This window comes from Podarcis muralis, chromosome 6 (genome assembly GCF_964188315.1).
Source record: "Podarcis muralis chromosome 6, rPodMur119.hap1.1, whole genome shotgun sequence".
Lineage (NCBI taxonomy): Eukaryota > Metazoa > Chordata > Lepidosauria > Squamata > Lacertidae > Podarcis > Podarcis muralis.
The window spans coordinates 5,542,954-5,568,854 of NC_135660.1; the positions used below are offsets into that span (position 1 = coordinate 5,542,954).

Sequence of the window (25,901 nt, forward strand, 5' to 3'; positions counted from 1 at the left end):
CAGCTTGGCCCCGTGACCTCAGGTGCCCGGGGCCATGGGTGTCATGCAGTGTGCCTGGCCCTGGCATCGAAGTCTGTGGATGCCACAAACTCTCCGTGGGGAATTTTGTGGGTGCTTGGGCACCCAGGGCCCCAGGGAGATGGCAGAGGAATGGGCGGAGGGACCAGAGTCTGGGGAATGGTGGTGGGGTGGCAATGAGTGGTCAGGAGGAGGAGGTTGGGAGGAGGAGGTGTCAGAAGCTGAAGGGGTAACAGGGCTTAATAAGCAAGGAGAGAAGTTCAGGAACAGAAGCAGGAGAGGAGGGAGGAAAAGAGGCAGAGATGAGTCAGGCTGGTGAAGAGTCTTGGGTGTCTCCCCCTCCTGCTGCAACAAGCACCCCTCCCTGCTTGTCTCCCAGAACCAGGAGAGGCATGAAAAGAGCAGAGGAGAAGTTGGAGGCACAGTCTCCGATTGCTTGGGAAAAGCCATGGCGAGGAGGGGACTTAGGCAGCTGAGGGGAGGAAGGGACCTTCAATCTGGAGAGCCAGTGTGGTGTAGTGGTTAAGAGCGTTAGACTCGTAATCTGGGGAACCGGGTTCGCTTCCCCGCTCCTCCACATGCAGCTGCTGGGTGACCTTGGGCCAGTCACACTTCTCTGAAGTCTCAGCCCCACTCACCTCACAGAGTGTTTGTTGTGGGGGAGGAAGGGAAAGGAGAATGTTAGCCGCTTTGAGACTCCTTCGGGTAGTGATAAAGCAGGAGATCAAATCCAAACTCTTCTTCTCTTCTTCTTCATCTCAGCAAGAACTTCATGGAGGCAAGACCTGCCGGACATGAGTTGCTGTGCTCCTTAGGCCTGACACTCCTGTGCCGATCCTGTTTTGTCTGATAAAGCATTAACTCCAACTTGCTCTGTATGGTTTTCTGCCGGCTCACTGCTGTCAGAAACCCTCCTGGGTAGCCTCCCTATTTTCTTCCCCCATTTCCCAGGTGTTTCTGAGGCTGGTGCCACGCTACCTGGGCATGCACATGCGGCGTGTCGACGCGCCCGTGGGGAATCGTCTCGTCCGCCGGCGGAGCTCTCTGGGGCTCATGGCGAAAGCAGACGAGTACATGCTGTGGAAGGCGCGGAGTGAGCTCCTCTTTGAGAGGCAGAGGGAGCGCGACGGGTTGGTGAAGATGCTCCTGGCGCAGATAGGCAAGTCTTGGGCCGACCGCGAACAGCAGAGGGTGGTCTGTTGTGGAAGAGAGCAGATGGGGGGATGTTTCTTTTTTTATAATAATTTTTATTCATTTTAAAACATATTATTTATCGTACATACCACAAAATTTCACATCTTATACAATCTTTTTGGACTTCCATCAGCACCTCTGATGATCATTTTTATGATTTCTTCTGCACTTTTAAAATTTATATTGCCTTTAATTATCTTAACTAACATCTTCCTTTTTATCCAGTTATGCAATAATTCAAATTATTCACCTCACAAAATTTCTTGCAAACCTACAAATGTAATCTGATCATCACAATTGCTTTTCAAATAGTCCGTAAATTTACACTAATCTTCTGTGAATCTCTGGTCCTGCCGGTTTCGAATTCTTCCTGTTAATTTGTCTAATTCTGCGTAGCCCATCAATTTCATCCTCCAATCTTCTTTCGTCGGTAGTTCTTCTTGCTTCCATTTTTGTGCCAACAATATTCTTGCTGCCGTCATTGCATATAAAAACAGCTTACATTCTTTTCTATTTATATCATCTCCTACAATGCCCAGTAGAAATGCTTCTGGTTTCTTAATAAATGTATATTTCAACATTTTTTTCATCTCGTTATATATCATTTCCCAGAAGTTTTTCACCTTTTTACATTCCGGGGGGGGAGGGATGTTTCAAGTTCTTCCTCTTCCCCCACCCCTCAGCCTTCAGGAGCTCAGAGCCCTCTTCGAGTTGGACTGGGGAGCCTGTGTTCTCTTCCCACAGGTGTCAATAGACTACAACTCCCATCATTCCCTGAGCAATGCCCTTGCTGGCCAGGGCTGATGGGAGTTGGAGTCCAACAACAAACTCTTGTTTTAGAGTCCCAGTGCTTTCTTTCTGGGGTACTCAGTGGGATACAGGACTAGCACATTTCCTCCCAAATGTGTGGCACTTACTGTAACAACTTCATGGTGAGGACCAGCACCCTTTTTCCTAAAAAAAAGAAGGGGGGGGGGGGAGCAGAGCACTGCTAGAGACTTATAAGGTTTCTTTTTCTTTTATTGATTTATAATAAAAGCAAGGAAGACTAAGCCACAAATTGCAAGAGCAGGGCAGGAGTATAGCGAAAAAGAACATAAGACTTACAGTATTTTTAAAAGTGCATTTTAGCACACAGCAGGCGGTGCTAATCCGCAAACAGCATCAGTCCCCTTTAAATCCCCAGAGCTGCTTCTGCCAGCTCGCTGTCCTCCTCTTCCTTGCTCTTTCTGGGCAGTTCTTCTGAGCTAGGCCACGCCCTGCAGGCGGATTGCCTCTTCATCATGTGGAGGAGACTTTAAAAATGCTATTAAAACCCATCCTTCTCTATTATTTCAACTGCAGTTTACTCATACCAGGGGCTGCCAGAAGACTTTAACTTTTTAAAACCAGCATCTTAGTGTTATGCAGCCCTCTGTCTTTCCTGCATGCTCTTGGGTCAAGTGTGGAAGCTGTTTCGGCCCCCAACTAGATCTCCCCTGTTCAGATTCTTCCTCTACAATCTTCACAATTCCCCATTCCCAGGAGGCAGCTTAGAGAACGGAAGTCCCCAGGAGATTTGCAACAGTCTGCGCCGTGCTGCTCCGGAGATCCAGGCCTGTGTCGATGCCTGCAACCACATTGCTAAGACTTTGGAAGAGAAGAAGGACTTTGACAGTGTAAGTTGGCATCTCGGGTGTACGGCTGTTTAGGGACCTGTTCACACAGGCAGGTTCGTCTCTTGCTGACTGTGGCATCAAGCAATGTTTTGCATGTGTGAATGCGCAGTCATAGGAGAAGATTGATTGATTGATTGATTGATTGATTGATTTGTGCTCTGCCTTTCTCCCTGATATCATTTCAAACGTATTTTTAAGCAGAGGCAATTAACACATTGTTTAGGTATGCATTCATTCATTTAATTAATTATTTTATGTAACACTTAATGCCGAAACAGGTTTCTAAGCGGTTTACCATTATTGTTTATGGTTATTTATTAATTTATGTACTGCTTAATGCCAAAAAATAAGGCTTTTGAGTGGATTGCAAAGCATGAAATCCCAGCTACTCACACGTTGAAACATCCCTTGTTAAAATACGCCATAAAATAATTCTGCTACAATATTTAAATAAAAGCATAACCCATAATCGAAAAGGGCAATAAAACAATCCCATTAAAACAGCACGGCGATTGAAACGGGAGGCCTGGGTCGGGAGATCAAGGGAATGCTTGTGCGAACAGGTGCGATTTCAAAAGCCGTCGGCATGCCAATGCAGATGGCGCCTCTCGTATTTCATTCAGCTGCGAGCTTTCATCTTGTCTAACCAAAGCCCTCTTCAGGCATTTCTCTCCACACTTCTTCTTGTGCTCTTCAGTGCATCTCCGGGGTATGTGGTGCTCCCAGCGTTGCCCAACTGAGGAGGGCATATGCCAAGCGGGGATCTATGGGGTGTGGCAGGCCCTTAGGTAACCTGGTCCCTAGTCATTCAGGGCTTGTAAGTGCTAAGAGTAAAGCCTTGAATTGTGCCCAGTAACATATCAGCAGCCAGTAAAGCGGCTCCTTGGCAGGGGTGTTATCTATGGCATTGACAGACTGTGCAAGTCAACAACCCAGTTGCTAAAATCTGCACCAGCTGCAGCTTCCGAGTGAAACCCGACCGAATAATGAGCAGGCCTTCCGCTGCCCCAAATGGTGGGGAGAACCAGGAGATGAAGGGGTTGTGGCCGCAGCATAAGCCAGAGGGCTGAAAGAATGAGCTAAGGAGGCAACCTAACCATCCCCAGGAAACCCATACCAGGGGGCCATGAATCAGTGGAGACAGTGGCGTAGCATGGGGGGTGCAGGGGGGGCCGGCCGCACCGGGCGCAACATCTGGGGTTAGGGCAAATCCACAGGTTAGGGGGCGCAAATCCACGGGTTAGGGGGCGCAAATTACTTGCCTTGCCCCGGGTGCTGACAACCCACGCTACGCCACTGAGTGGAGAAGGAACACCAAGACCCCAACGTTGTGCTTTGGAACTGATAGAGGACTTACAAATCAGTGGGCAAGACAAGAGCTTTATTGTCCCTAAAGAAAAAGAATGGAACAGACACAGGAAACTCCACCCAGGTACAACTAAATCCAGCGCCACCCAGTGACTAAGCTGTATAATGACACCATTCTTATTTTTATTAATTAAATTTCTATGCAGCCCTTCATCCAAGGATCACAGGGCGGCTCACAGTATAAAAACACAAAATCAGAAACCAAACAAGACCGCCCCATACTGTCCACACACAAACACACTCTCTCCTCTGTTCAGAGGCTCCAGGCAAAGACTGTGTTGAGAATCCTCCATTGGGAATGTTCGCCATGAAATTGGTTGGGGAGAGAGGGGGTAACTGTTCCTCCTCACCCCTGGTTTCACCTCTTTCCACCACTACAACAGTCCCCTGGGTAATTTAATGCTAGTTTTAATTTCCCACAGGTCCCGTGGGCAAGGGTGCTGCAGCGTCCTTCCCGGTAGGATTCTGAGAAAATAAGCTTTGGCTGCCTGTGGTTGGGGTGACAGGCAAAAGGGGACGGCTTTGTTTCAGCCCTGCTCCTGTCTGTCAGGCTTCAGAAAATCCGATCTCTCCCATGGTGGGCAACCAAGAATTAGATAAACAAGAAGAGTTCTTACCAAGTCTTTTATTCAATATTAACAGAAAGAGGCTTTGAAAAGTGCCTCTCTTGCAGTAATGGTTTTGCTCTGAGTAAAACTCCACACCTTCCATCTCTCCTATTATATGTCATCCCTACGTATATAGAGCCAGTGTGGTGTAGTGGTTAAGAGCAGTAGACTTGTAATCTGGTGAACCGGGTTCGCTTCCCTGCTCCTCCACATGCAGCTGCTGGCTGACCTTGGGCCAGTCACACTTCTCTGAAGTGTCTCAGCCCCACTCACCTCACAGAGTGTTTGTTGTGTGGGTGGAAGGGAAAGGAGAATGTTAGCTGCTTTGAGACTCCTGAAGGGGAGTGATAAAGTGGGATATCAAATCCAAACTCTTCTTTTTCTTCTCTTCTACGGTGGCTGATCTGTGCCTTCTGCCTTTGAGCTTTCTCTTCTCCTACTCTCAATGCCTGCCAGGTCCTGGGAGAGGGGGGATCTGGTATGCTTTCTAAAGACACTGAGTCTGTCAGCTGTCTCTCCTCCTCCTCTCCCAATATTTCCCAGCTTCTCCCCTCTGCAGCCTCTGAGCTAAGACCGTCTGCAAACAACTGTTGTAAATCTATGCTGTCTCCCTCTTCTCTGAGAAGTGCCAGAGGAGGTGGGGGACGGACTCCACCATTCCTCCTCAGTCCCGTCCCTCACACTGTCAGGCCCGAAGGACCCCTGTGGCAGCCTCCACGCCCTCTTCCGCTGGACAACTTGCACACCTCCGAGCCACCGAAAACAATTCTAACGTGCATCCTGTCTGGTGTCTTCTTCTTTGCAGGAGAATGAAGAGTGGATCTTGGTGGGCCGGGTCATTGACCGCGTCTGCTTCCTCTTCATGGCCTCCATCTTCATTTGTGGGACGCTGGGCGTCTTCCTGATGGCGCAGTTCAACCAGGCTCCCGCAGAGCCCTTCCCAGGGGACCCCAAGCTGTACCTCCCCTAGGAATGAGGTGTAGGGGTGGCGGCAGCAGTGGCAGCAGCAGCGGCAACCCCTCAACGGCCACGTGTCGGCGCCGTCTCTCGACTGAAACCTCTGTGCTTGGTGGACTTCTGTGCTGGGGGCCAATTATGTCCAATAGGAATGCAAGAAGACTCCATATCCATTGGTCCATCTATCTCAATATGGTCTACACTGGCAGGCAGCAGCTCTCCAGGGTTTCAGGCAGGAGTCTCCTCCAACCCCACCTTTGAAAGGGGATCTTCTGCATGCAAACCATGTTCTTTATCACTGAGCTCTGGCCCTCCCTCAAAGCCACAAAGCCTTCTTGTTTAGGTTAGTGTCTGCTAACGTGTTCTAGCAGGTGGGCACACCAGGACTGCCTATTTGGGTGGGTTGCAGGTTTGCCCGTCAGTGCTTTCCCAGGTTCCTCAGCCAACAGCTGAAGCTAAGAGAGGCAGACAGTCCTGTCCCATCCCTGTGAGACCGTTGGAAAAGCTGCAGCCTTAAAGGTAGTCCATTACCTGGGGCTCGTCCATTAATCAGATATTTGACTGCCTTCAGGCAGCACTTCATTCCTCTTCCCCAACATTTACTTACCTGATAATTTCTGCGTTTTATGTGCTCTTTCACACGACGTGAAAGCTACTTCTGGAAACCTAGCAAAAACTATAGCCCTCATTTCCATGTCCATTGCTTTTGGAAGCAACCAGTTCGCAACCCCTTTGCAGCTGTTTCTAAAAGAAACCAACATGGAAATGAATATCACAGGAGTTTTGCATTGTCATTTTTTCCGGACTTTGTGGAGGGAATTTGGGGTAGGGATCTGGCAGAGCATTCCCTCCTGCCGTTTTCATGAATGGATTGCACACATAAAGAGTGGCAACGTGTCCAATGGCAGGTGCAAACAGAATTGAGGCACAGTGGCACCAAATGTCCAAAGGCCGCAGTTCCACAAGGCAATGTGAAAGGAATGTGAGAAACTCATGCAGATGCCCAGTGGAATTGCCAGCAGGAAAATAAACAGGATGGACCCCCCCCACACACACACACACATCTGAAGGTGGCCTTTGTCTCCCAGCAAGGGCTGGGGCTGGGAAATAAAAGTAAGATGGTTGTTTATTGCCTTGACATCTGGTGGGAGGGTGTTCCACAGGGCAGGTGCCACTACTGAGAAGGCCCTCTGCCTGGTTCCCTGTAACCTCACTTCTTGCAGTGAGGGAACCGCCAGGAGGCCCTCGGAGGTGGACCTCAGTGTCCAGGCTGAACGATGGGTGGGCTCCTTCAGGTATACTGGGCTGAGGCCATTTAGGGCTTTCAAGGTCAGCACCAACACTTTGAATTGTGCTCGGAAACGTACTGGGAGCCATTGAAATCCTTTAGGACCGGTGTTATATGGTCTTGGCGGCCACTCCCAGTCACCAGTCTAGCTGCTGCATTCTGGATTAATTGCAGTTTTTGAGTGACCTTCAAAGGTAGCCCCATGTAGAGAGAATGGCAGTAGTCCAAGCGGGAGATAACCATAGCATGCACCACTCTGGCAAGACTGCTGCAGGCAAGGAGGGTCTCAGCCTGCGTACCAGATGGAGCTGGTAAACAGCTGCCCTGGACACAGAATTAACCCGCGCCTCCATGGACAGCTGTGAGTCCAAAATCAGTTGTATGTCCCTAGGTCCAGCTTTACTTCAAATGCTCTGTGTTTCTTTCTTGCCTGGGATGCGTCCTTAACCCGGATGCGATAAGAACACAAGGTGAGGCCTGCTATAGGAGCAAGGAGGGGCTGTGGTTCTTGGGCAGAGCAAACTCTTGGACAGATCAAGGCCTGCAGCCCTGGCTTCCTTGTCCTCTGCATAGCTGTTTGCAGAGGCAGGAGAGACAAATTGCATTGCCGCTTGCTCCTTCAGTCCCCAGCTCCTGTTCCTCTCCAGTCAATAGCGAAAGACGATTAGCCATCTCTCAAACCCTGCTCCAGTCCAATGAGAGGCCTCCTCCTTTTATCCCCGCACCCTGCAGTTAACGCCACTTCCCTCGCTTGGGCCCAAAGCTTATTTTCCCCGTTGCTCTATCTCGCTCCTGCAGCCCCCGACTGGGGCTCCTCAAACACGGCCATTTGGACAGGTTGGCGTTGCTGCTGTCAGAACAAGGCCCCAAGGCCAGAGCAGCTCTGTTTCCCGCTGCCCCCGTGCCGCTATATTGTCCTGGCCCCTCTCCAGGCCTTGTCAAAACAGCCGTCTCACAGGCCCTCTCTGCGGATAACTCTTCCGAGGACCTGCCAAATCGCCTGCCTGCCGCTCCCCGGAGCTGTGGCAGGTGCAGCAGGCCCGCAGCGGTAATGACAGCGAGCGAACGAGAGGCAAAGAGAAGGGTTTAGATAAAGTCCCCGTCATTAATCCAGACTGATCCTGGGATTTGTTGCTCCCGCGTTCTTGAAAGGTGGGCTGCTGTCGTTTCCTGAGAGGGAAAGAGCGTTTAGAAACTGACTCTCTCTCTCTCTCTCTCTCTCTCTCTCTCCAGTCCGCTTAAACTTTAACTGAGTTCCCTGCATTTGCAGGGGTCCCTACAATTCTATGATTCTATGAAACCACAGAATTCGCAGAGGGCAAGATGGTGTTGTAGCCATGGGGGCTTCAGGACACGGACAATACAGCAGTGGCAACTGGTGACCACTGAGGCTGGTGGGGCGGCTAACGGTAGGCGGAGTCTGCTGGGGTAGGCGGAGCCCTAGATCTTAGGAGGAGGAGCCAACCAATCAAGGTTTTCCCTCCACCTTCCTTTTCAAGGACAGCAAGGGAAAGAAATTCAGATCACGTTTAAAGACACATCTATCGGTTTTGTTGCCAGTGTGGGAATAATAATAATAATAATAATAATAATAATAATAATAATTTATTTATATGCTGCCCATCTAACTGGGTGGCTTCCAGGAAATGAAAACATCAAACACTGTAAAGCACCAAACGTTAAAAACTTACCTGTACATCGTTATACAAAGCAATCTGAAATGCACACTAATTGAATTTTGCAGTGCTTACAAAGATGCATATTATTACGAAAGTTGCACATTCTGAATCTCTGCCGAACAGTAGCAAAATTCCAGGGGGTTCCAGGCTCTCACCCAGGGTTGTGTTTCCGTTGGGAAGTTGAGGCACAGCAGAGGCTAGTGTCTTTAAGAAATATGGTTTACTTTACACATATTTACACCTAAAACCTTCAGTGCAGGGGGTACAGAACCTTACGCCCCAAGAGTGTCTCTCATTGCTCCTCCCAGAGCTTCAGGAAGGTTGGGTCCAATGCAGTGGTCAGTCATGGCCCCCGGTCTCCCTGTGCAGCCTCTTCCAGCCAGCGCTGCATGGGCATCTCCCCAGAGCCTCCTTCTTCTTCCCAGAAACCATCATTATAATGTCATGAGAGAGGAAGAAAAGCATCTCTCCGTCCACTTTCTACACACCATGCATAAATTTATACACCTCTAATATGTCTCCTCTCACCTTTTCTCTAAATGGAAGAGCCCTAATTTTTGTAATCTTCCTTCACCCTTTCCTGCACTATTTTTTGAGGGACATCCTATGTTGTCAACATGGCTGGGAGCTAGACTAGAGGACCTCTGGGTTCCCCTTCCAACATGGTGGTTTTGGGGTTTGCTAAGGACTGGGACAAGATAAAGAGAATGGGGCCTAGGAAGCAGGGAGCAATAGAATGCGTGGAATATGTGAGGATTCAACACCCCCACAAATAATAACTCCCCACCATCATAGACAAGCTGGAAGGTATGCAGAGGAGGGCGACCAAGATGACCAAGGGTTTGAAAACCAAGCCTGATGAGGAACGGTTGAAGGAGTCGGTTATGTTTAGCCTGGAGAAGCTTATATGGGAGCCGTCTTCAAGTATCTCAAGGGCTATCACATCAAAGATGGAGCAAGCTTGTTTTCTCCTGCTCGGGAGGGTAGACTTGAACCAATGACTTCAAGTTACAAGAAAGGAGATTCCAATTAAACATTAGGTGCGTCTCCACCCCCATTGTTCTGCCTGGACACTGAGGTCCAGCTCCGAGGGCCTTCTGGCGGTTCCCTCGCTGTGAGAAGCCAAGTTACAGGGAACCAGGCAGAGGGCCTTCTCGGTGGTGGCACCCACCCTGTGGAACGTCCTCCCACCAGATGTCAAAGGGAACAACAACTACCAGACTTTTAGAAGACATCTGAAGGCGCCCTGTTTGGGGAACCTTTAATGTTTAATAGGTTATTGTATTTTAATATTCTGTTGGAAGCCGCCCAGATGGGTGGGGTATAAATAATAAATTGTTGTTGTTGTTTTTGTTGTTATAAGAACTTTCTGGCTCAAAGAACTGTCTGACAGTGGCATGGACTGCCTTGTAAGGTGGTGGACTCTCCTTCATTTGTGGTTTTTAAAGAGAGGTTGGGTGGCCACCTACCAGGGAGGCTTTAGCTGGGATCCCTGCATTTCAGAGGGTTGGACTAGATGACCCCCAGGGTCCCTTACAGCTCTACAATTCTATGATCTCCCTGCCGGGGCGGAATTTGGTAATCTTTCATAATACGGCGCCCTGTGCGAGGCCAAAATGTGGTGCCTCAAAACAGATCTTCTGAGTTATGGATCTTCCCGATTTTGAGTACCCTTGGCACACTAGCCTGTGTGGTGGAACCGCCCACACTGCCCAAATCCGGTGCTGTCCCTACCTCTGGAAAGTTTCCTTTTGCCGTTCATGCCCTCTGCTAGCTGACCTCCTCATCTGATGCATATGCCCTTCTGCGCTCCAGTGACGCCATTGTCCCCGCACAACAGGGCAGATCCGGGTAGTTGGCATGGGAACACTAGGAGGAATGGGGATGGAGATTAGAGGCTGGGTTTGCTGGAGGTGGCAGTCTCCGTCCTAGGCTGGGCCAACCGTCTGGGTTTCTGCGGTCTATGTTTCTTCTTTCCTTCTGCCTCCTCCTCCTCCCTGGTCCGGGGCTGTTGCTTCCAGAGCCCCACATCTCCTCGAGATGTCTGTGATAAACTCCCAGCCTTCCCCCTTTGGACACCTGACACGGGAGAGACACATTGAATCCATGGCCAAGCCACTGAAGTGGGACGATGGCCCAGAGCTCCTGGCTGGGGAGGCATCTCAGGGCTGCACCAGTGACGTCTCGGCTACTGGGTCAGATTCAACACGGCTTCAGAGGCACCCCCTGCAGGTAGTCAACACATGGGGCATCAAGGGGTACAACTGCAGCACAGAGGCTTGGATGTGCTATGAAACAGCGCCCTCCAGAACAAAGTGCCAGGGTGCCCTGGGTTTACCTCTGGTGCCACCAGCCTACGGAGGGGGTCAAGGAGGAGAGCTGGGTCCCTCGTGGCACCGAGAGGCTGGCCCTCATCCTGGACTGCAGTTACTGGCCGGGGCCCAAGAGCTCTGCATCACCTCCAAGGCTGAGCGCCACGGTAAGTACCCGTTCTGATGCCCAAGGAGACTCGAGCAGGGGGTGGGGGATTTGAAGCCCAGGGGGTGGGTCAAGTGGCCCTCCCAGCCACACTATCTGGCCCTCGGGTGTCTCTCCTGGTCACACCCCTTCCCAAAGCCACACCCCTTACTGTCTCAGTGCTTTCAACTGGCTGAGATAGAATAATAGGGTAAAGCTAAAGGGTCATTGAAATGTAGTCTTGATTGCTTGCTTGCCTGGGTGAAGATAGGTGTGTGTGTTTGTGTAGAAACCTATGGTTTGTGCATGGCTGGAATGTATCCTTCTGTACAAAGGCAAGAGTCACGCCCATTGCTCCACCTACTTTTGCCTCTGGCCCCGCCCACTGCAGGCATGTGGCCCCCAGAGAGGAAATATGGACCTCAGATTGAAAAACTGAACCCTCGCCTAGAGTTAACGGTCACCGCCTGATAGGACGGCTTCCCTGTTTAAGCATTCCTTTATAGCATAGGGTTACTAGACGTCCCCAGTTCCCGGGGACAGTCCCCGGATTTGCAAATCTGCCCCTGGACAAATTCCGTCTCTGGAATGTCCCCAGATTTGCAAATCTGTCCCCGGAAACATGGAAGCAGCAGCCTCAGCAGCCCAGAGCCAGCCTGGTAGCGCAGTTGGCTCTGGCTGGCTTCAGGATCTGCTCGCTGCCGTGGCGCCTGCCATTGTTCCTGCACCACAGCAGCGAGCAGCTTCTGAAGCCAGCCAGAGCCAACTGCGCTACCAGGCTGGCCCCTCCTGGGCAACGGCCGCCCGCCCGTGACTCCCAAGCCTCCCCTGATCTGTCAAAACAAAGGGGGAAGGGGGAAGGAGATCGGGGAAGGCTCAGGAGTTGCATGTGTGTGGTGTGCCGTTGCCCAGTTTTTTTAAAAAAAAACTCTGCGCATTTATGTTTCACAGGGTGCGAAAGAAGGGCATTGCACCTTTATACAATATGCATGTGTGCTTGGGCCCAGGGTCTTTTGCCTCGCCATCCCCACTACTGACTCCCTGTTGCTATTCAGCTAAAAAAAAAAAAAAAGGCTCCCCAGATTCATTGAAAAAAATCTGGTAACCATATTATAGCAGGGATGCCAAAGGGAAATGACTAGGGCGGGGTGTTGTCTTCCTCTGTCGGCAAATGCTCTGGGGGTGATCCCACAAGTCAGAAGGACATTTGTCCTGCAAAGCCTAGGATGACCGGTTCCTTGACCCTGAAAATGACTGACTTCAGAGCCCCCAGAAAGCCTGGCAAGGACCCAGAACTGCTGGTTAATTTTTTCTAACGCATTGTGTGAGCACGAGAACGTGAGCAAGAACCTGGCTGTGGAATCAGGACAAAGGTCCATTTAGTCCGGTATTCCGGCCCAGTCTGGAGAACTGCTGCCAGTCAGTGTAGGAAGTACTGAGTTAGATGGACCAATGGTCTGTCTCGGCCTAAGGCAGCTTCACGGTGTCTTTGTGCCCCCTTCTTGCTGCAGGACTTGTCAGCAGCTCCCAAAGAAGCAGCTACATCATCAGAGGCGCAGCTGGTGAAAGGGGACTCCTGCTGTTGGCCACTGAAGGTTAAGTACAGACTCTGAATTTCTGGGAGTTCCCACATCAGAAAGAGACAGAGAGGAGGTTCAGCCCCCGGGCAAAGCAGCAGCAACAGCAGTAGTAATAGTAATGATAACAGTGTAGAATCATTGAATTGCAGAGTTGGGAGCCCAAGGGTCATCTAGTCCAACCCCCCTGCAATGCAGGAATCTCAGCCAGAGCATCCCTGACAGGTGGCCATCCAAACTCTGCTTAAAAACCTCCAAGGAAGGAAAACCCACCAGCTCTTGGGAGAGTCTGTTCCACTGTCAAACAGCTCTTACCGTCAGAAAGTTCTTCCGGAGTCTGAGTCGGAATCTTCTTCCTTGTAACTTGAAGCCATTTTCTTCAAGCAGGAGAAAACAGTAGTTGTAATAACAAATAATAATTTGCTTCAATCCTAGTATCATTCTGTTTATTGCCTGTGTCCATTTTGCAAGAGTTCATTCATAAATCCATCCCACACACACACCCCTTTCTGTATTAATCAGTGGTTTATTTATTTTTTAAACAACCCTGCAAAAAATTATACTTAAATACCGGTAATGTTATGCCAAAATACAGACAACAACCACTACAGTTCTGGTATTTAATATTTTTATTGATTGTGTTAAAAAGTGCAAACATAACAAAGAAGAGAAGAAAAGAGAGAGAGAGAGAGAGAGAGAGAGCCCGGAAAGACCTAAGTACAAATTGCAGTGCAGTATCTGTTCATACAAATATTCCCTTTACAAATAACAAAGATCTGTAAAAGTAAATAAGGAGATGAAATAGAATGGATAATTATAATTATATGCAAGAAAAGAGGGTAAAATATGGAATGGGGGGGAGTCTGAGGGCTTTGTATAATCCCAGTATTATATATATGGAAAATGTTTGGAGTGTATGGAAATAATGTTAACATAAAAAACTGCAAATAAAAAATTAAAAAAACAAAGAAACAAAGATATGTAAAAATATTCTCCTCCCATGAGTCCCATCATTACTGAGAATAAAGCCAATGCTTTTTTCTGGGGGTACGTAGGGCTACGCATACCCCTAAACATCTTGTGAATCTTCGTACTTTGGTCCATTTACCGTATTTATTTTTCCTGATTTGAGCTATAAAATGGTGGTTTTCTTGAGTCAAAATGAGAGTACCCTGAAACATTTTTAATTTTTTAAGCACTGGAATAAAGGTTCTGTAAAGTCTTAGGTGCTCTGGCGTGCTCTGGTCCATGGGGTCACGAAGAGTCGGACACGACTAAACGACTAAACAACAAAGTCTTAGGTGAGCCAGACGTTTGCAGGTAGGGGTGGCCCTGAGAGTTTGTGTGTCTCGATATCCATATAAGAAATCGGTACAATTCTGTCAGCAGCAGCAGCAGCGGCAGAGCCATCAGCTGAAAAGGCAACCAGCCTCTCTTGCCCAACACATAGCAGTCCCTGCAGAACAGCACCCCCTTTGGGGCAGGAGGGAAATAGGTTCCATGCCTAAGCCGTGACCGTGCACCTCTCTCCTTCCCTCTAAGAATGCAACAACTGCTGCTTTCACCTGTGTGGCCCTGCCCGCCCCTGCCACCTTTGCCTCCAAGATGAGGAAGGCCACGTCGTCCTGTGGTTCTGCAGACCTTTCCGACTGGGCCTCAGCTGTCTCCGTTGCTGCCAGATGGAGATGGTGGCTTTCACCGGCGATAACCAGCTTATCGGCACCGTGCGCCAGAGGTGTGTGTGTCTGTGTGTCTGTGTGCAGCCAGTTCAGACAAGGACGGCGGGAGGGTACAGAGGTGAGCGGTTCTCCATTGCCATTGGAACATGCATGAGATGCCCAAATATTCTCGGCTTTTACATACCCCGAGCCTAACTTTTAAGGCAGCCCTGTTCTCCCATCATCCTTGATTACTGTCCCATCTGGATCAGGGTGAGTCCAACAATATCTGGTGGCTCTGCTCTGATTTGAAAATGCAGGGCCTGATCCTTGGGCCTGATCCGGAAGCTCCAGCTGGAGCAAAACTCTGCATCTGGACTGTTGATGGGGACAAACCATTCCAGCACATTAACCCGGTGCTCAAAAGCTTGCACTGGCTGCCCGTACGCCAGCAGGTGAGATTCAAGGCCCTGGACAACTGAGTTCCTGGATTCTTTGGGGACCGCCTGATCTCTTATGTTCTTTATTGATCTCCTGAGGTTTACAGGTGATTCAATGTTAGGGGTCCCCCATGGCTCGGATAAGGAGATTTGCATTTGCTATTGTGGGTCCAGTTTTGTGGACTTCCCTTCCAGTTGATTTCTGAGAGGCAGGGGTGCTAACTTGAATAAAATATTGCAGGGGCCCAAATAAGCCCTGCCCTCAATCACAGGATGCAATGCATACGCACTATTTGAATGGGAATGCCCATCAGCTTTCTTGGGGTCCGGCCCCCTCAAATATTTTATTATGCCTCCACGACCCCTATGAGTTGACTCCTATGCTGACAAGACTCCTCCATTTTGAACTTCAGGCATCGCTGAAGACTATTTATTCCAGCAGGCTTTTGACGGAATTCTAATTTTAATCATTCTAACTCTTTTATTCCACAGTGGAACCTGGGTTTTCGAATGTAATGCATTCCGGAAGACCGTTCGACTTCCGAAACGTTCGAAAACCAAGGCACAATGGGCAGTCGGCAAAATCCATTGAGAAAATAGAAAAGCACGCAGCGGAAACTGTTTGACTTCTGAGGCACGTTTGAAAAGGGAAGCAATTACTTCGGGTATTTGGCGCTCGAAAACCAAAACGTTTGGCTTCCAAGATGCTCGAAAACCGAGGTTCCACTGCACTGGGTCTTAGAGACCACTGTAAATTAAGCAGGATATAAATTATCAAAATATACCAATGAAATGAAATGTCTTGGGGTGTGGCTATGGACCTGAAAGGGTGGACCTTGTAGACAAGGCCAATCTCAGTTCCCCAGGTCTGTGTTATCGTCGACATTTGAACAAAGCAGTATGAACTGACCCCCTGTTGGAGGTGGGTGGGCTTCCTCTATCCTGTTGGCTTGGAGATTTATCCCAATCCCCACCCCACAGCTGCTCCCCTCTACTGTCTCTGTGCCTCCCCCAAGACTCACCCGCTGATGTGCTTAGGTGCGGCACCTTCTCCCATTTCCTGGAAGTCAGTGATGCCTGTGGTTTTGCCACCATGAAGATCTATGGCTCCTGCATTCCTAGACGGTGCTTCTCCGAACAGGAGTTCCAGGTAGGGAAAGAGGTCGAGGGGCCCATGACAGATGGGAAACAAGGCATCTCAGAAGGGGAAAGTAAGTTTTGCTTTGTCAGAGAGATCAACACTCCTTCCAGGGCGGAAGGTGGCGGCCCAGGGATGGAAATCATCATCATCATCATCATCATCATCATCACAGAAATTTACCATGGGCCACAGGGTGCAGCTGAACCAGGTTCCACAATAAAGGATCCCATAATAAATTACACACACACACACACACACACACACACACACACACACACACACACAATAATAAAATAGTAATAATAGAGATTAATTATATGTACGTGTAAAAACAAGATTCAGCCATGCTGAACTTTATAAAGTAATTGTAAAAGACAATATTGAGTATGCCTTTCCAAATGTAGACGTTTGCTTTCATACATTTTTTAACGTTAATGGTCACAAATTGCTCAGCTGAGTGTTCGTTTTCTTAGCTGAAGTATATTAAAAATCCTAACAGAACAGCTGTGCCACAAGGCAGGCTGGGTGCCTTATCTCTACTAAGCATAGAAACAGATGTGTGACATTAGGTTAGTTTTAAGGATCAGGTCAAAGAACTTCACAATTACAAAAAGTAGGAGAATTTTTTTCATGTACAAAGTATACAGACATAAACAATATCTTCCATCTTACGGCAGGTTTCGTTTTGTTTCAAAAAGTAGAAAATTATTATACAGTTTATTATGGTTCATATTTTGAATCATATTTTGAATTTGATATACAGTGGTGCCCCGCAAGACGAAATTAATTCGTTCCGCAATTTTTGTCGTCTAGCGAATTTTTCGTCTTGCGAAGCACGAAATCCCATAGGAATGCATTGAAAATCAATTAATGCGTTCCTATGGTCAAAAAAAGTCCAAACAAAGCCAAATTTGGTACAACAACAGTTTATTAACTGCTCTTTAAAGTCACACATACTGTAAAGAGCAGTTCAAAAATTGAAGGGAAAATAAATTAACTTTATAAACAAAACATGTCTTTGTTTTTAGACAAAGAAAACAAAGTCGCGAGACGTTTTCGTCTTGCGAAGCAAGCCCATAGGGGAAATTCGTCTTGCGAGGCAAATCGAAAACGGAAAAACCTTTCGTCTAGCGAGTTTTTTGTCTTGCGAGACATTCGTCTTGCGAGGTACAACTGTATATGGGGGCACCAGAATCCTTTCAGTGCTTATAAGGGTGTTAATCCGGCCCTGAGAAGGCCCCTTCCACTCATCCAAGTCCCAGCGGTGCTGTTGGAAATAAGCCACCACATCAACCTTTGCCAACCCGGTGCCCGCCAGATGTTGTAGTCCAAAACATCTGGAGGGCACCAGGTTGGCGAAGGCTGCCTGAAAGCAAGGGCAGGGAACACTCCATTCGCTCTCATTATCTTCCCAATGACACTTCATCATCACCACAGCTCTGCTGACTTGATGTGATCATTCACCCATGGATGACAGAGTGTCACTTCAATTCAAGAGCCCTGTGATCTTGCCATGGGCTGTTGACGCCTTTCAAAGTTAGCTCCACACCCTTGACTTGCTCCTTCGATGAAAGCCCGGCTGGAGCACCCTTGTCTCAAGAAGGGAGAGCCCAGGGTGCTTGCTCACAATGACATCATTGTGGGGAGATGGTTTCCTGTAGGTCCGGCCCTACCGTTTGGCAAGGTCGGGCATCTGTCTCAGGCGGTACATAATGGGCAGTGGCACTGAGTTTTTGGAAGACAGAGCAGTCTTTCCAGAGCTTTGAAAGCTAGCCTGCTTCCATCAGGTGTGGAGGACTTTCTCCCACTACCATTGCCGATGTGAGGGTCAGCAGCCATCTGAGGCATCTTGTTCTCTGCCTCAGGTAGCAAAGTGTCTTGGCTCCCAGCTCAGCGCAGCGTTCAAGGAAAGCTTCTTCCATGTTGATAATTGAGCATGACCTTTGCTCCTCCAGGTCCTCTCCTCCACTGACAGCGTAGTAGCCACTATTTGGAAGAAGTGGCCGGGATTCAAGGAGGAACGCAACATGGATCATGAGTCCTTTGGAGTGGACTTGGGTAGGAGAATTCCCGTCCTCTTTTGGGCAGAGCACAAAACATTGTGACCTGATTGTCAGCTGCGACATCTACTTGCTGTCTACCTATATTATGCTAATATCCTTTAAAAAATCAGAGTCCTTAGTTTAGCATTTGCAGAAGTGCTCAGGGTGCCTCTAAAATGTTGTTAGCATGCTAATGTGGCGAGGAGAGGGGAGAGAAGAAGGGTGAACACTTCTTACCTCTGATGCACGTATCACAGAAACAAAACACTGGAGGGAACTTTGTAGGGCAGAGATGGGGTAAAGGTAAAGGGACCCCTGACCATTAGGTCCAGTTGTGGCCAACTCTGGGGTTGCGGCGCTTTACTGGCCGAGGGAGCCGGCGTACAGCTTCCGGGTCATGTGGCCAGCATGACTAAGCCGCTTCTGGCGAACCAGAGCAGCGCACGGAAACGCCGTTTACCTTCCTGCCAGAGCGGTACCTATTTATCTACTTGCACTTTGACGTGCTTTCAAACTGCTAGGTGGGCAGGAGCAGGGACTGAGCAACGGGAGCTCACCCTGTCACGGGGATTCGAACCGCTGATCGGCAAGCCCTAGGCTCAGTGGTTTAACCCATAGCGCCACCCGCTGGGCATAATCAGGCAAGCCAGACCTCTCCATCTGGACCATGAGGCTGATTCAGGGAGGCTATGCCCACCCGCCCTACACGTGACATCCGACACCTGGGGGGAGGCAAGTGAGGGTGGGGCTTGTTCAAATGGACCTTGTGGGTGCTGATGATTAGCTGTGCCTGCAAAGCCTCCTTGTGCAGAGGATTTTCCCACCTCTCCTCTGGCCCTGTGTCCCTCATGTAATCCCCAAATCAACATCTTTGGGGGGGGCACCCCACAACAAATTTAGGGGGTGCCCTTAGGCAAGGCATTTTTGCATGCCTGTTTCCACTAATATGTGTTTTAATGCACGCTTTATGTCTTTATACACAACGCTTGGCTGGAGAACTGTACTGCAAAATTCGGAGTAGTGCAAATGGCGGTGTTTCAGTTGGCATATTGATTCAGAAAGTGTTCACCTGTCGGATTCCCTCCCCTCTACATAGAAGTACAGTGGTGCCTCGCAAGACGAAATTAATCCATTCCGCGAGTCTCTTCGTCTTGCGGTTTTTTTCGTCTTGCGAAGCACGGCTATTAGCGGCTTAGCGGCTTAGCAGCTATTAACGGCTTAGCGGCTATTAACGGCTTAACGGCTTTAAGAAAAAGGAAACAAACTCGCAAGAACTCGCAAGACGTTTCGTCTTTCGAAGCAAGCCCATAGGGAAATTCGTCTTGCGGAACGACTCAAAAAACGGAAAACCCTTTCGTCTAGCGAGTTTTTCGTCTTGCGAGGCATTCGTCTTGCGGGGCACCACTGTAAACCCCTTATTCAGTGGAGCTCAGTAGCAAGCAAGCGGGCAGTTTATGCCTGCACCAGCTCCCCAGAGAGAACCCCCACATTCTGAGGTGCCCAGCCAACAGAGCATGAGACTCTTAAATGTCAGGGTTGTGGGTTCGAGCCCCAGGTTAGGCAAAAGATTCTTGCATTGCAGGAGGTTGGACTAGATGACCCTCGGGGTCCCTTCCAACTCTACAGTTTCTATGATCCAGCCACCTCACAGTTTTCTGCCTCTGCGACAGATTTCTCCTGTTATCTAAGCGGCAAAACTGACTCCAGCAAGTTCCTCTAGCCCAGCTCTTAGCTTTGAAGGATGTTGCCTTTCTCGGACTCTGATGGGTATTCCATTCCAATAGCAGGAGAAACATTCCCAGCTCTTATCCGTCAATCCTTTGATGCATGTCCACTCGCTCTTTGTCATCCAAATGCCTTTTGCTGGGCTTTGAGCGTTCTTCATTTATGCTGCAGCACTCAGAAGGCAGCTTCGCGGAGCTCAGGGACACTTACTCCTCTTGGGCAAAGGACAGGAGATATTCAATTTCGCTTCTGCTTGTAAGGGTGAACCGTCCTAATTCGCACTTCCAGAAACAACACACAAGCTTCAACAACAAAACAGGGCTGTCTTTCGACATGCACACTTGTCTGAATTTCACAATGAGTTCCTCTGGCCAAGTAATGCGTACCAAGACGCATAGGGTGTGCACAGAATGCATACATTGGTGAAGATAACATTTAAAATGTGCTATATTGGGAGAAATGGCTATGCAGAATGTATACATTGGGGGAAATTGCATAGGAACTTATATACATTAGGAGAGTTTTGCTGGTGGGGTTTAATGAGGATTTTAAAAAATAATGGAGACTGATTTGGAAATTTGGCAAATGTAACTTAAGACTGGGGAACAGAGAAACTGAGAACCGGCCTTCACTAGATAGGATTTGGCTGCAGGCTTTAACCTCCAAGGGAGAAAGTCGTCTGAGCTCTAGGTGATTTCCTTATGGGGGAAAAAACATGCACAGGAGTGACTGTGAAAGTGGCAGAAGAGAGCTCTAAATTTCTACTAGACCGGGAGAAGGTGTGCAACTCTAGGAAAATGTAGAAGCCTCCATATTGTCAATCAGTATGGAAATGGGAGCGCTTGATTCCTAGCCTTGCACTGATAAAAAAGGAGAGAATGGCATCTCTTGAACCCAACAAAACACAAATGTTGGAAGTTGGAAGAGAGGTTTCTCTTCCCAGTGCTTAGAACCGACCCATTCCACAACACAGCGAGACCAATTTCACACTTTGAAAACATTAGATCTAGCTCAATGCAGGCTCCCTCTTCAGAAGAAAGGCTCTTTGTGCATGCTCAGAGATAACTTCTACCTTTAACTTCACCCCACTCTTGAAAAAGATCCCCCCCCCCCCCCGCTTCTCAGGGGTCAGGCCATCTGCGCATGGTCAAAGCTATTGGAAAACAAAAGTTGGCCTTAGCAACCCCATCCCAGGAGTGAGCAGGGAAGTGTCCTTGGTGTGGCAATATTCTGTCCTCTTGTGAATAATACCCAGTTCTCTTTCCGGCAGTTGCAGCAGACCTGAGCACTGAGGAGAGGGCTTTGCTCCTGGCTGCAGCATTCCTGCTGGTAAGTGGTGAAGCTGCGGATCGTTGCCACTGTGTGTCCTCGGTGAGTCAGTATCCCAGCCAGGCAAAAACACTTGGGGGGCAAAGCAGAGTCAGTGAGGAGTGTGGCCCCCCCCAGAGACTTCTAAGAGCCAGGTGGAGAAGACTAGAGGGCAGCATCTAGAGACCCTGGGACTGAGGTTCTCTAGTCTGGATTCAACAGTGTTATGATACTGGCTTTCCCCCCAAATTTATTCCTTTAAACCCCTTTCCTAACAACAGGGAAGAAACTCCTGCATCGTCAGCCAAATATTGGCTATGGGTATGTATCTTCCCTGACCCATCCTGCATAACAGGCTCATAGCGCCCTCTGCTGGCTGCCTTTTGCAGCCACAGATGCACAATCAGAGTCAAGAACAGCTTGGCACCTTTTTTGCACTGACTCGCTTTCCCTTTTCCCCTGAGAACTGGACCCAAGCTGGTCACCCTTCCCCAATGAAATGTGTATGCCCATTTATGTTACTCTAGCTCATGCCTCTCGGTTTATGACGAAAAAGAAGACTGCAACCTCCTTTTTGTGTTTTGTGTCCCAGAACTTCATGTTCTTTGAAGTGAGCTGACGGGCGGCGCTAAGAGAAGACGGAAAGGAACTTTTGTGGCTCAACCCCGTTCTGAACCCAGACTACTCCCAATTGTAACGTCTTGCCGTGGAGAAGCTCCCACAGTGCCTCCGACTAAGAAGGGGGTGCGAACTTTGTACTGAAATGCCTGCACCTTTCACAGCTGCCTGGGATCCAGGCATCCAACAGGAGACGCTACAAGAGGAAGCCTCACCTACTAAAGATCTGTGTGTCAGGCAGTTGTGAAAGGCCCAAGAGCCAGTGCAGAGAGAAAAAAGTTGGCAGCCCGGTCACAGAGGCACCCTGTTTCACTTTGGGGCGAGGACATTCGTCCCCCACCTTCTCCTTATGCAGAGGATGGCCATGGAATTATAGAATTGTCAAGTTGGAAGGGAACCCAAGGGTCATCTAGTCCAACCCCCCTGCAGCGTGGGAATCTTTTGCCCAAGGTGGGGCTCGAACCCACAACCCTGACATTTAGAGGCTTGTGCTCCAGCCTTGTGCATCCCAGGTGGTGATCTGCAATTCTTTAGCTGCAATTCCTGCTTTGCGGTGGGCTGGAATAAATGGGCCTTGGGCCCTTTTCAATTCTGCAATACTATGACTTGATGCCAGTGGAGGCTGCTGGTTCATGAGAGAGAATGGGGCAGTGCCCAATGAACCCGTTTGCCCTCACTCGGCCCCAACTCCCCGTTTACCTTGCTATTCAACCAGTCCAGGGAGTGGGGGCACTGCCTTTCTTCCCGTCTCAGAATTGCCCTTGTAGAGTTCAGCAGGGAGGGAGAGAAGCAAGGGGACAAAACTGGAATGAGTTGGCTCTGCCTGTTCTTGGCTTTGGCGCCACCTGCTGTTGGGCTCCCTGCCATCCATCCTACTAGCCTCAATGGGCAGCATGAGCCGCCATTGCATTCGGCTCCTTGAAAACAAGATTCCTCGCAGAGACCAGGAAAGGTGGATCAAGAGCCATGAGGCCAGAATTCAGCAATTTGCAGTCCCCATGTTCTCAGGCTTTTGGCACCAAGGATAACTACTGAACTTCCTTCTGGAGCTCCTTAGAAGCCAATTTGCAATATAAATGGCCTATAAGTTGTAATTAAAATAATGTTTAGCATGGCATCTGCTATTTGAGGATAGTTGGGTGGCTTTTAAAAACTTTTTCATGGTAGCTTTTGTTGCGTAAAATAATTTGTGCTGGATACTTGCTTCAGTCTTCAGCTTCTAGTGGGAGTTTTGTAGTTTTGAAAGCTGCTTTATGTAACTTGTACATTGCCCCTAGAGAATCTTTATTAGGATGCGGCTAATAAATTTAAATGCACAGCATGTGAGGATTATGCTGCAAACCTTTTTGATGAAACTTGCTGATGAGTTTGTTTGGTGAAAGTGTCCACTCAGACAGAAAGTGATGCTTCCTCAAAGAACTGACTTTGCTCGTGGCAGTGTCAGCTCATAACCAAATCTGGGTGGCTAGGCAGCATCATGGCATAACCCCCATGACATCACCAGGTAGCGAGATATGCTTTGCTGTGTGGTGTCATCATATAACCTCATTCGCCGCCTGACCTCCGACTGCCTGGAATTTCCCTTGACTAATCGAGGAAGATGATGTAGGAATAAGAAGTTTGTTTGTGGTAGCAGCACGGAGGTTAAAAACGGCAGTGAGCCTCCTCAAAAGAAAAATAATCGTATATTGGGATGATGATTACTAGCCCCCAATCCTCTGGGATGGTAGCCGATTGATCTATGCTGGTGAACAAGGCAGCAAGCACTGGGGCCTACCAATCAACATTGGCCTTAAGAAGCTCGGGTGAAATATTGTCTGCACCAGGAGCTTTGCTAGGTTTAAGAGACAAGGAGGTTAAAAAACAGCAGTGAGCCTCATCAAAGGAAAAATAAACATTCATAGAGTTTAGGATTTCACCCCCAGAAAATGCTTTGGAAGTTAGCTACCTGCATGGGGGACGGCATGGAACTCAGGGCTGGCGTTAGAAGTGGGATTTTTAAAAGGTGCATTTGGTCCTTGGCTGCTGCTCTCTGAGGATACCGAGTGTTGAAAGTTATGCACTCTCCTGAGTTTTAGACGGAGGCCCTTTCCTATCCCCAAGATGCAGCAACAGGAGGTGCCCAACTTGGGCCCGCTTGGCATCGAGACAGCCAAGCTGTACTGCTTCAGACTACCAGTGGGGACTTGCATGGCTGAATGCTCCTCCCATATAAAAATGACCCGGCACAAAGAAAGCTGAGATGTCAGGGGGAAGCTAGGCTAGAGCTCTTCTCTCCAACATCTAGGTTTACATTGTAATGGGCAGAGATGATGTTGTATGAACACGCGATTGTGTGAACCTGCACCAGCAGCCTGAAGTGGTACAGGTCGGGCAGAGGCTGCCCTCCCCAGTGACAACTGGGCCCAGGAGGACCTTCTGCATGCCAAACATGTGCTCTGCCATCAAGCTGCGCCTCCTCCCCAAAGTCGCCAGCCGACTGATCCATCACCAGGGGCCCATTTTCACTCCAGGGTGGCTTGCGTTCCAGCTTTGTTACAGATGGGAGGAACCACCACCAAACATACTTCAGTGCTGCTTAAAAAATCAAAACAAAGAGGCAGCAAATTATTAAAGCGGTTCTGAATGGAAACCAGAGGGTGAGCAGAGAGAGAGAGAGACACCTCTGAACCCCATATTGTCATGGTAGGCGCTGGAGGGAGTCTGCGTTTTCAGATTGAACAGCAGGCCTCGTCTCTTAAAGCGGAGCTCACGAGCAGACGAAGCAACAGCAACTTCTTTGGCACACAGCTGGGACCTCGAGCGAGACTAAATCCTTAAGTGCCATCATTTGCAGAACAATTAAGGCAACATGGTGGGCAGGAAGCGGCATCTGGCGGCTTAAGCTCCCCTTCCGTGGGTATTTTGCTGGCTTACTGCGCCCAAGTGCTATTAGGATGGAAATCAAATCCCACTCCTGTAACCAATATCGGAAGCGGCAGGGGTCGCGTGTTTATCTGAATAATAAATGTCGAAATGCGGCGGCTGTGCCGACTCATGATCCCGTAAGTAGCAGGAAAACCACAAGCCGCGTCTAGATGGGATGCGATGTGCGCCTAGGAATGCAGATTGCCCCGTGGGAAGAGAACAGGGGGGCCTGGGCCAGAGGAGGAACCGACCCTGATGGTCGGAGGCAGCAATGCGTCTGAACGCCATTTGCTGGAAGCCACAGGAGAGGAGAGGGCTGTTGCGTTCTCACGTCCTGCTTGCACGTTATCTGGCCGGCCCCTGCGAGAACAGGGTGCTGGATTGATCCAGCGGCCTCTTCTTAGGAAGGGCGAAGTGGAAAGAGAGAAACACACCAGGGCTGAATGAAGACACACCAAGATTCTAGGTCATGTCAACATTCAGAGGAGAGGAGGCCCCACACCACAAAAATAAAGAGAAAACAGTGCCCTCTTCTCTGCAAAGACAAAATGCACCTCTGTTAAAGGAGCTGCTAAACCACAGGCAGCCTCTCCAGCACTCCCTTCTGAAAATTCCTCATTTTTTTAAAGACCCCTCCCATAAATGTCCCCACTGTGAGGACTGTGGAGTTGTTTTCTGCCACCCTAAAAAATAAAAAAAACCCCGACTCCCATAGGTCCTGAGCTATGATAATGATGCCGTGTCTTTTCCTTGTGGTCTCTGAGGTCCGCCCCCCACCAAATATCCCCATTTATTGTGGTTTCACTATTTGTTGGAAGCTGCCAGAGCGGCTTCGCCCCACGGACACCGCTTTCCAATAATAGCTCAGTGACAGGTGTCATACGTAGCCCTGGTTTCCAAGCTAGCAGAACCAGAAGAGGTGCTTGCTGATTGTCCCTGGTCTGTTTTCTTAATAACCCTTGAATTCTTGCTCCTGTTCTATTGCACTGCCATGGCCAAGAGACCTTAAACACCTGTCATGTTTGACTGATTTATTAGCTCAATTAACCTTGCAACTGGGGCAGCTTGAAGAGAACCTGCACAGCCCCCCCCCCCGAGTGTAAATGCGCGGTCATGCACACATGCACATTTAACCTGCTTATAGCCCCAGCCCCAGCCTGTGGTCTCCCAGAAGTCAAAGAGAGAGCTCAACTCCTCCCCTTATGGTCTTCCAAGCAGGTCGCCCTCTCAGATACCTGTTAAGCAGACACGACGACAA

The 25,901-nt window shown here is 49.1% G+C and overlaps 2 protein-coding genes across 3 annotated transcripts in view; both read left to right on the forward strand.

The window, feature by feature from the left end:
* CHRNG (cholinergic receptor nicotinic gamma subunit) overlaps nt 1–10,135 on the forward strand; it is a 32,589-nt gene extending 22,454 nt beyond the window's left edge. For both annotated transcript variants that reach the window (XM_028731786.2, XM_028731787.2), the window contains 3 exons: nt 970–1,177; nt 2,737–2,870; nt 5,652–10,135. In XM_028731786.2, coding sequence (XP_028587619.1) covers nt 970–1,177; nt 2,737–2,870; nt 5,652–5,816 — 507 coding nt within the window. In that variant the 3' untranslated portion in view covers nt 5,817–10,135. The remainder of the gene's footprint in view (nt 1–969; nt 1,178–2,736; nt 2,871–5,651) is intronic.
* Nucleotides 10,136–10,215: 80 nt separating this feature from the next.
* Nucleotides 10,216–23,081, forward strand: LOC114598099 (phospholipid scramblase family member 5-like). The gene is made up of 7 exons (XM_028731781.2): nt 10,216–11,249; nt 12,739–12,822; nt 14,347–14,539; nt 15,941–16,052; nt 17,999–18,101; nt 21,081–21,139; nt 21,711–23,081. The coding sequence occupies exons 1-7, from the start codon at nt 10,811–10,813 to the stop codon at nt 21,735–21,737; spliced, it is 1,017 nt and encodes a 338-aa protein (XP_028587614.2). The 5' UTR covers nt 10,216–10,810; the 3' UTR covers nt 21,738–23,081.
* Nucleotides 23,082–25,901: the final 2,820 nt, after the last annotated feature.

Excerpts from the sequence above, each read along its gene's own strand:
- LOC114598099 (XM_028731781.2), top strand. The coding sequence starts at position 10,811 with ATGTCTGTGATAAACTCCCAGCCTTCCCCCTTTGGACACCTGACACGG. Across the intron at positions 12,823-14,346 it reads CCTGCTGTTGGCCACTGAAG|AATGCAACAACTGCTGCTTT; the intron begins GTTAAGTACAGA and ends CTTCCCTCTAAG. Across the intron at positions 14,540-15,940 it reads ATCGGCACCGTGCGCCAGAG|GTGCGGCACCTTCTCCCATT; the intron begins GTGTGTGTGTCT and ends TGATGTGCTTAG.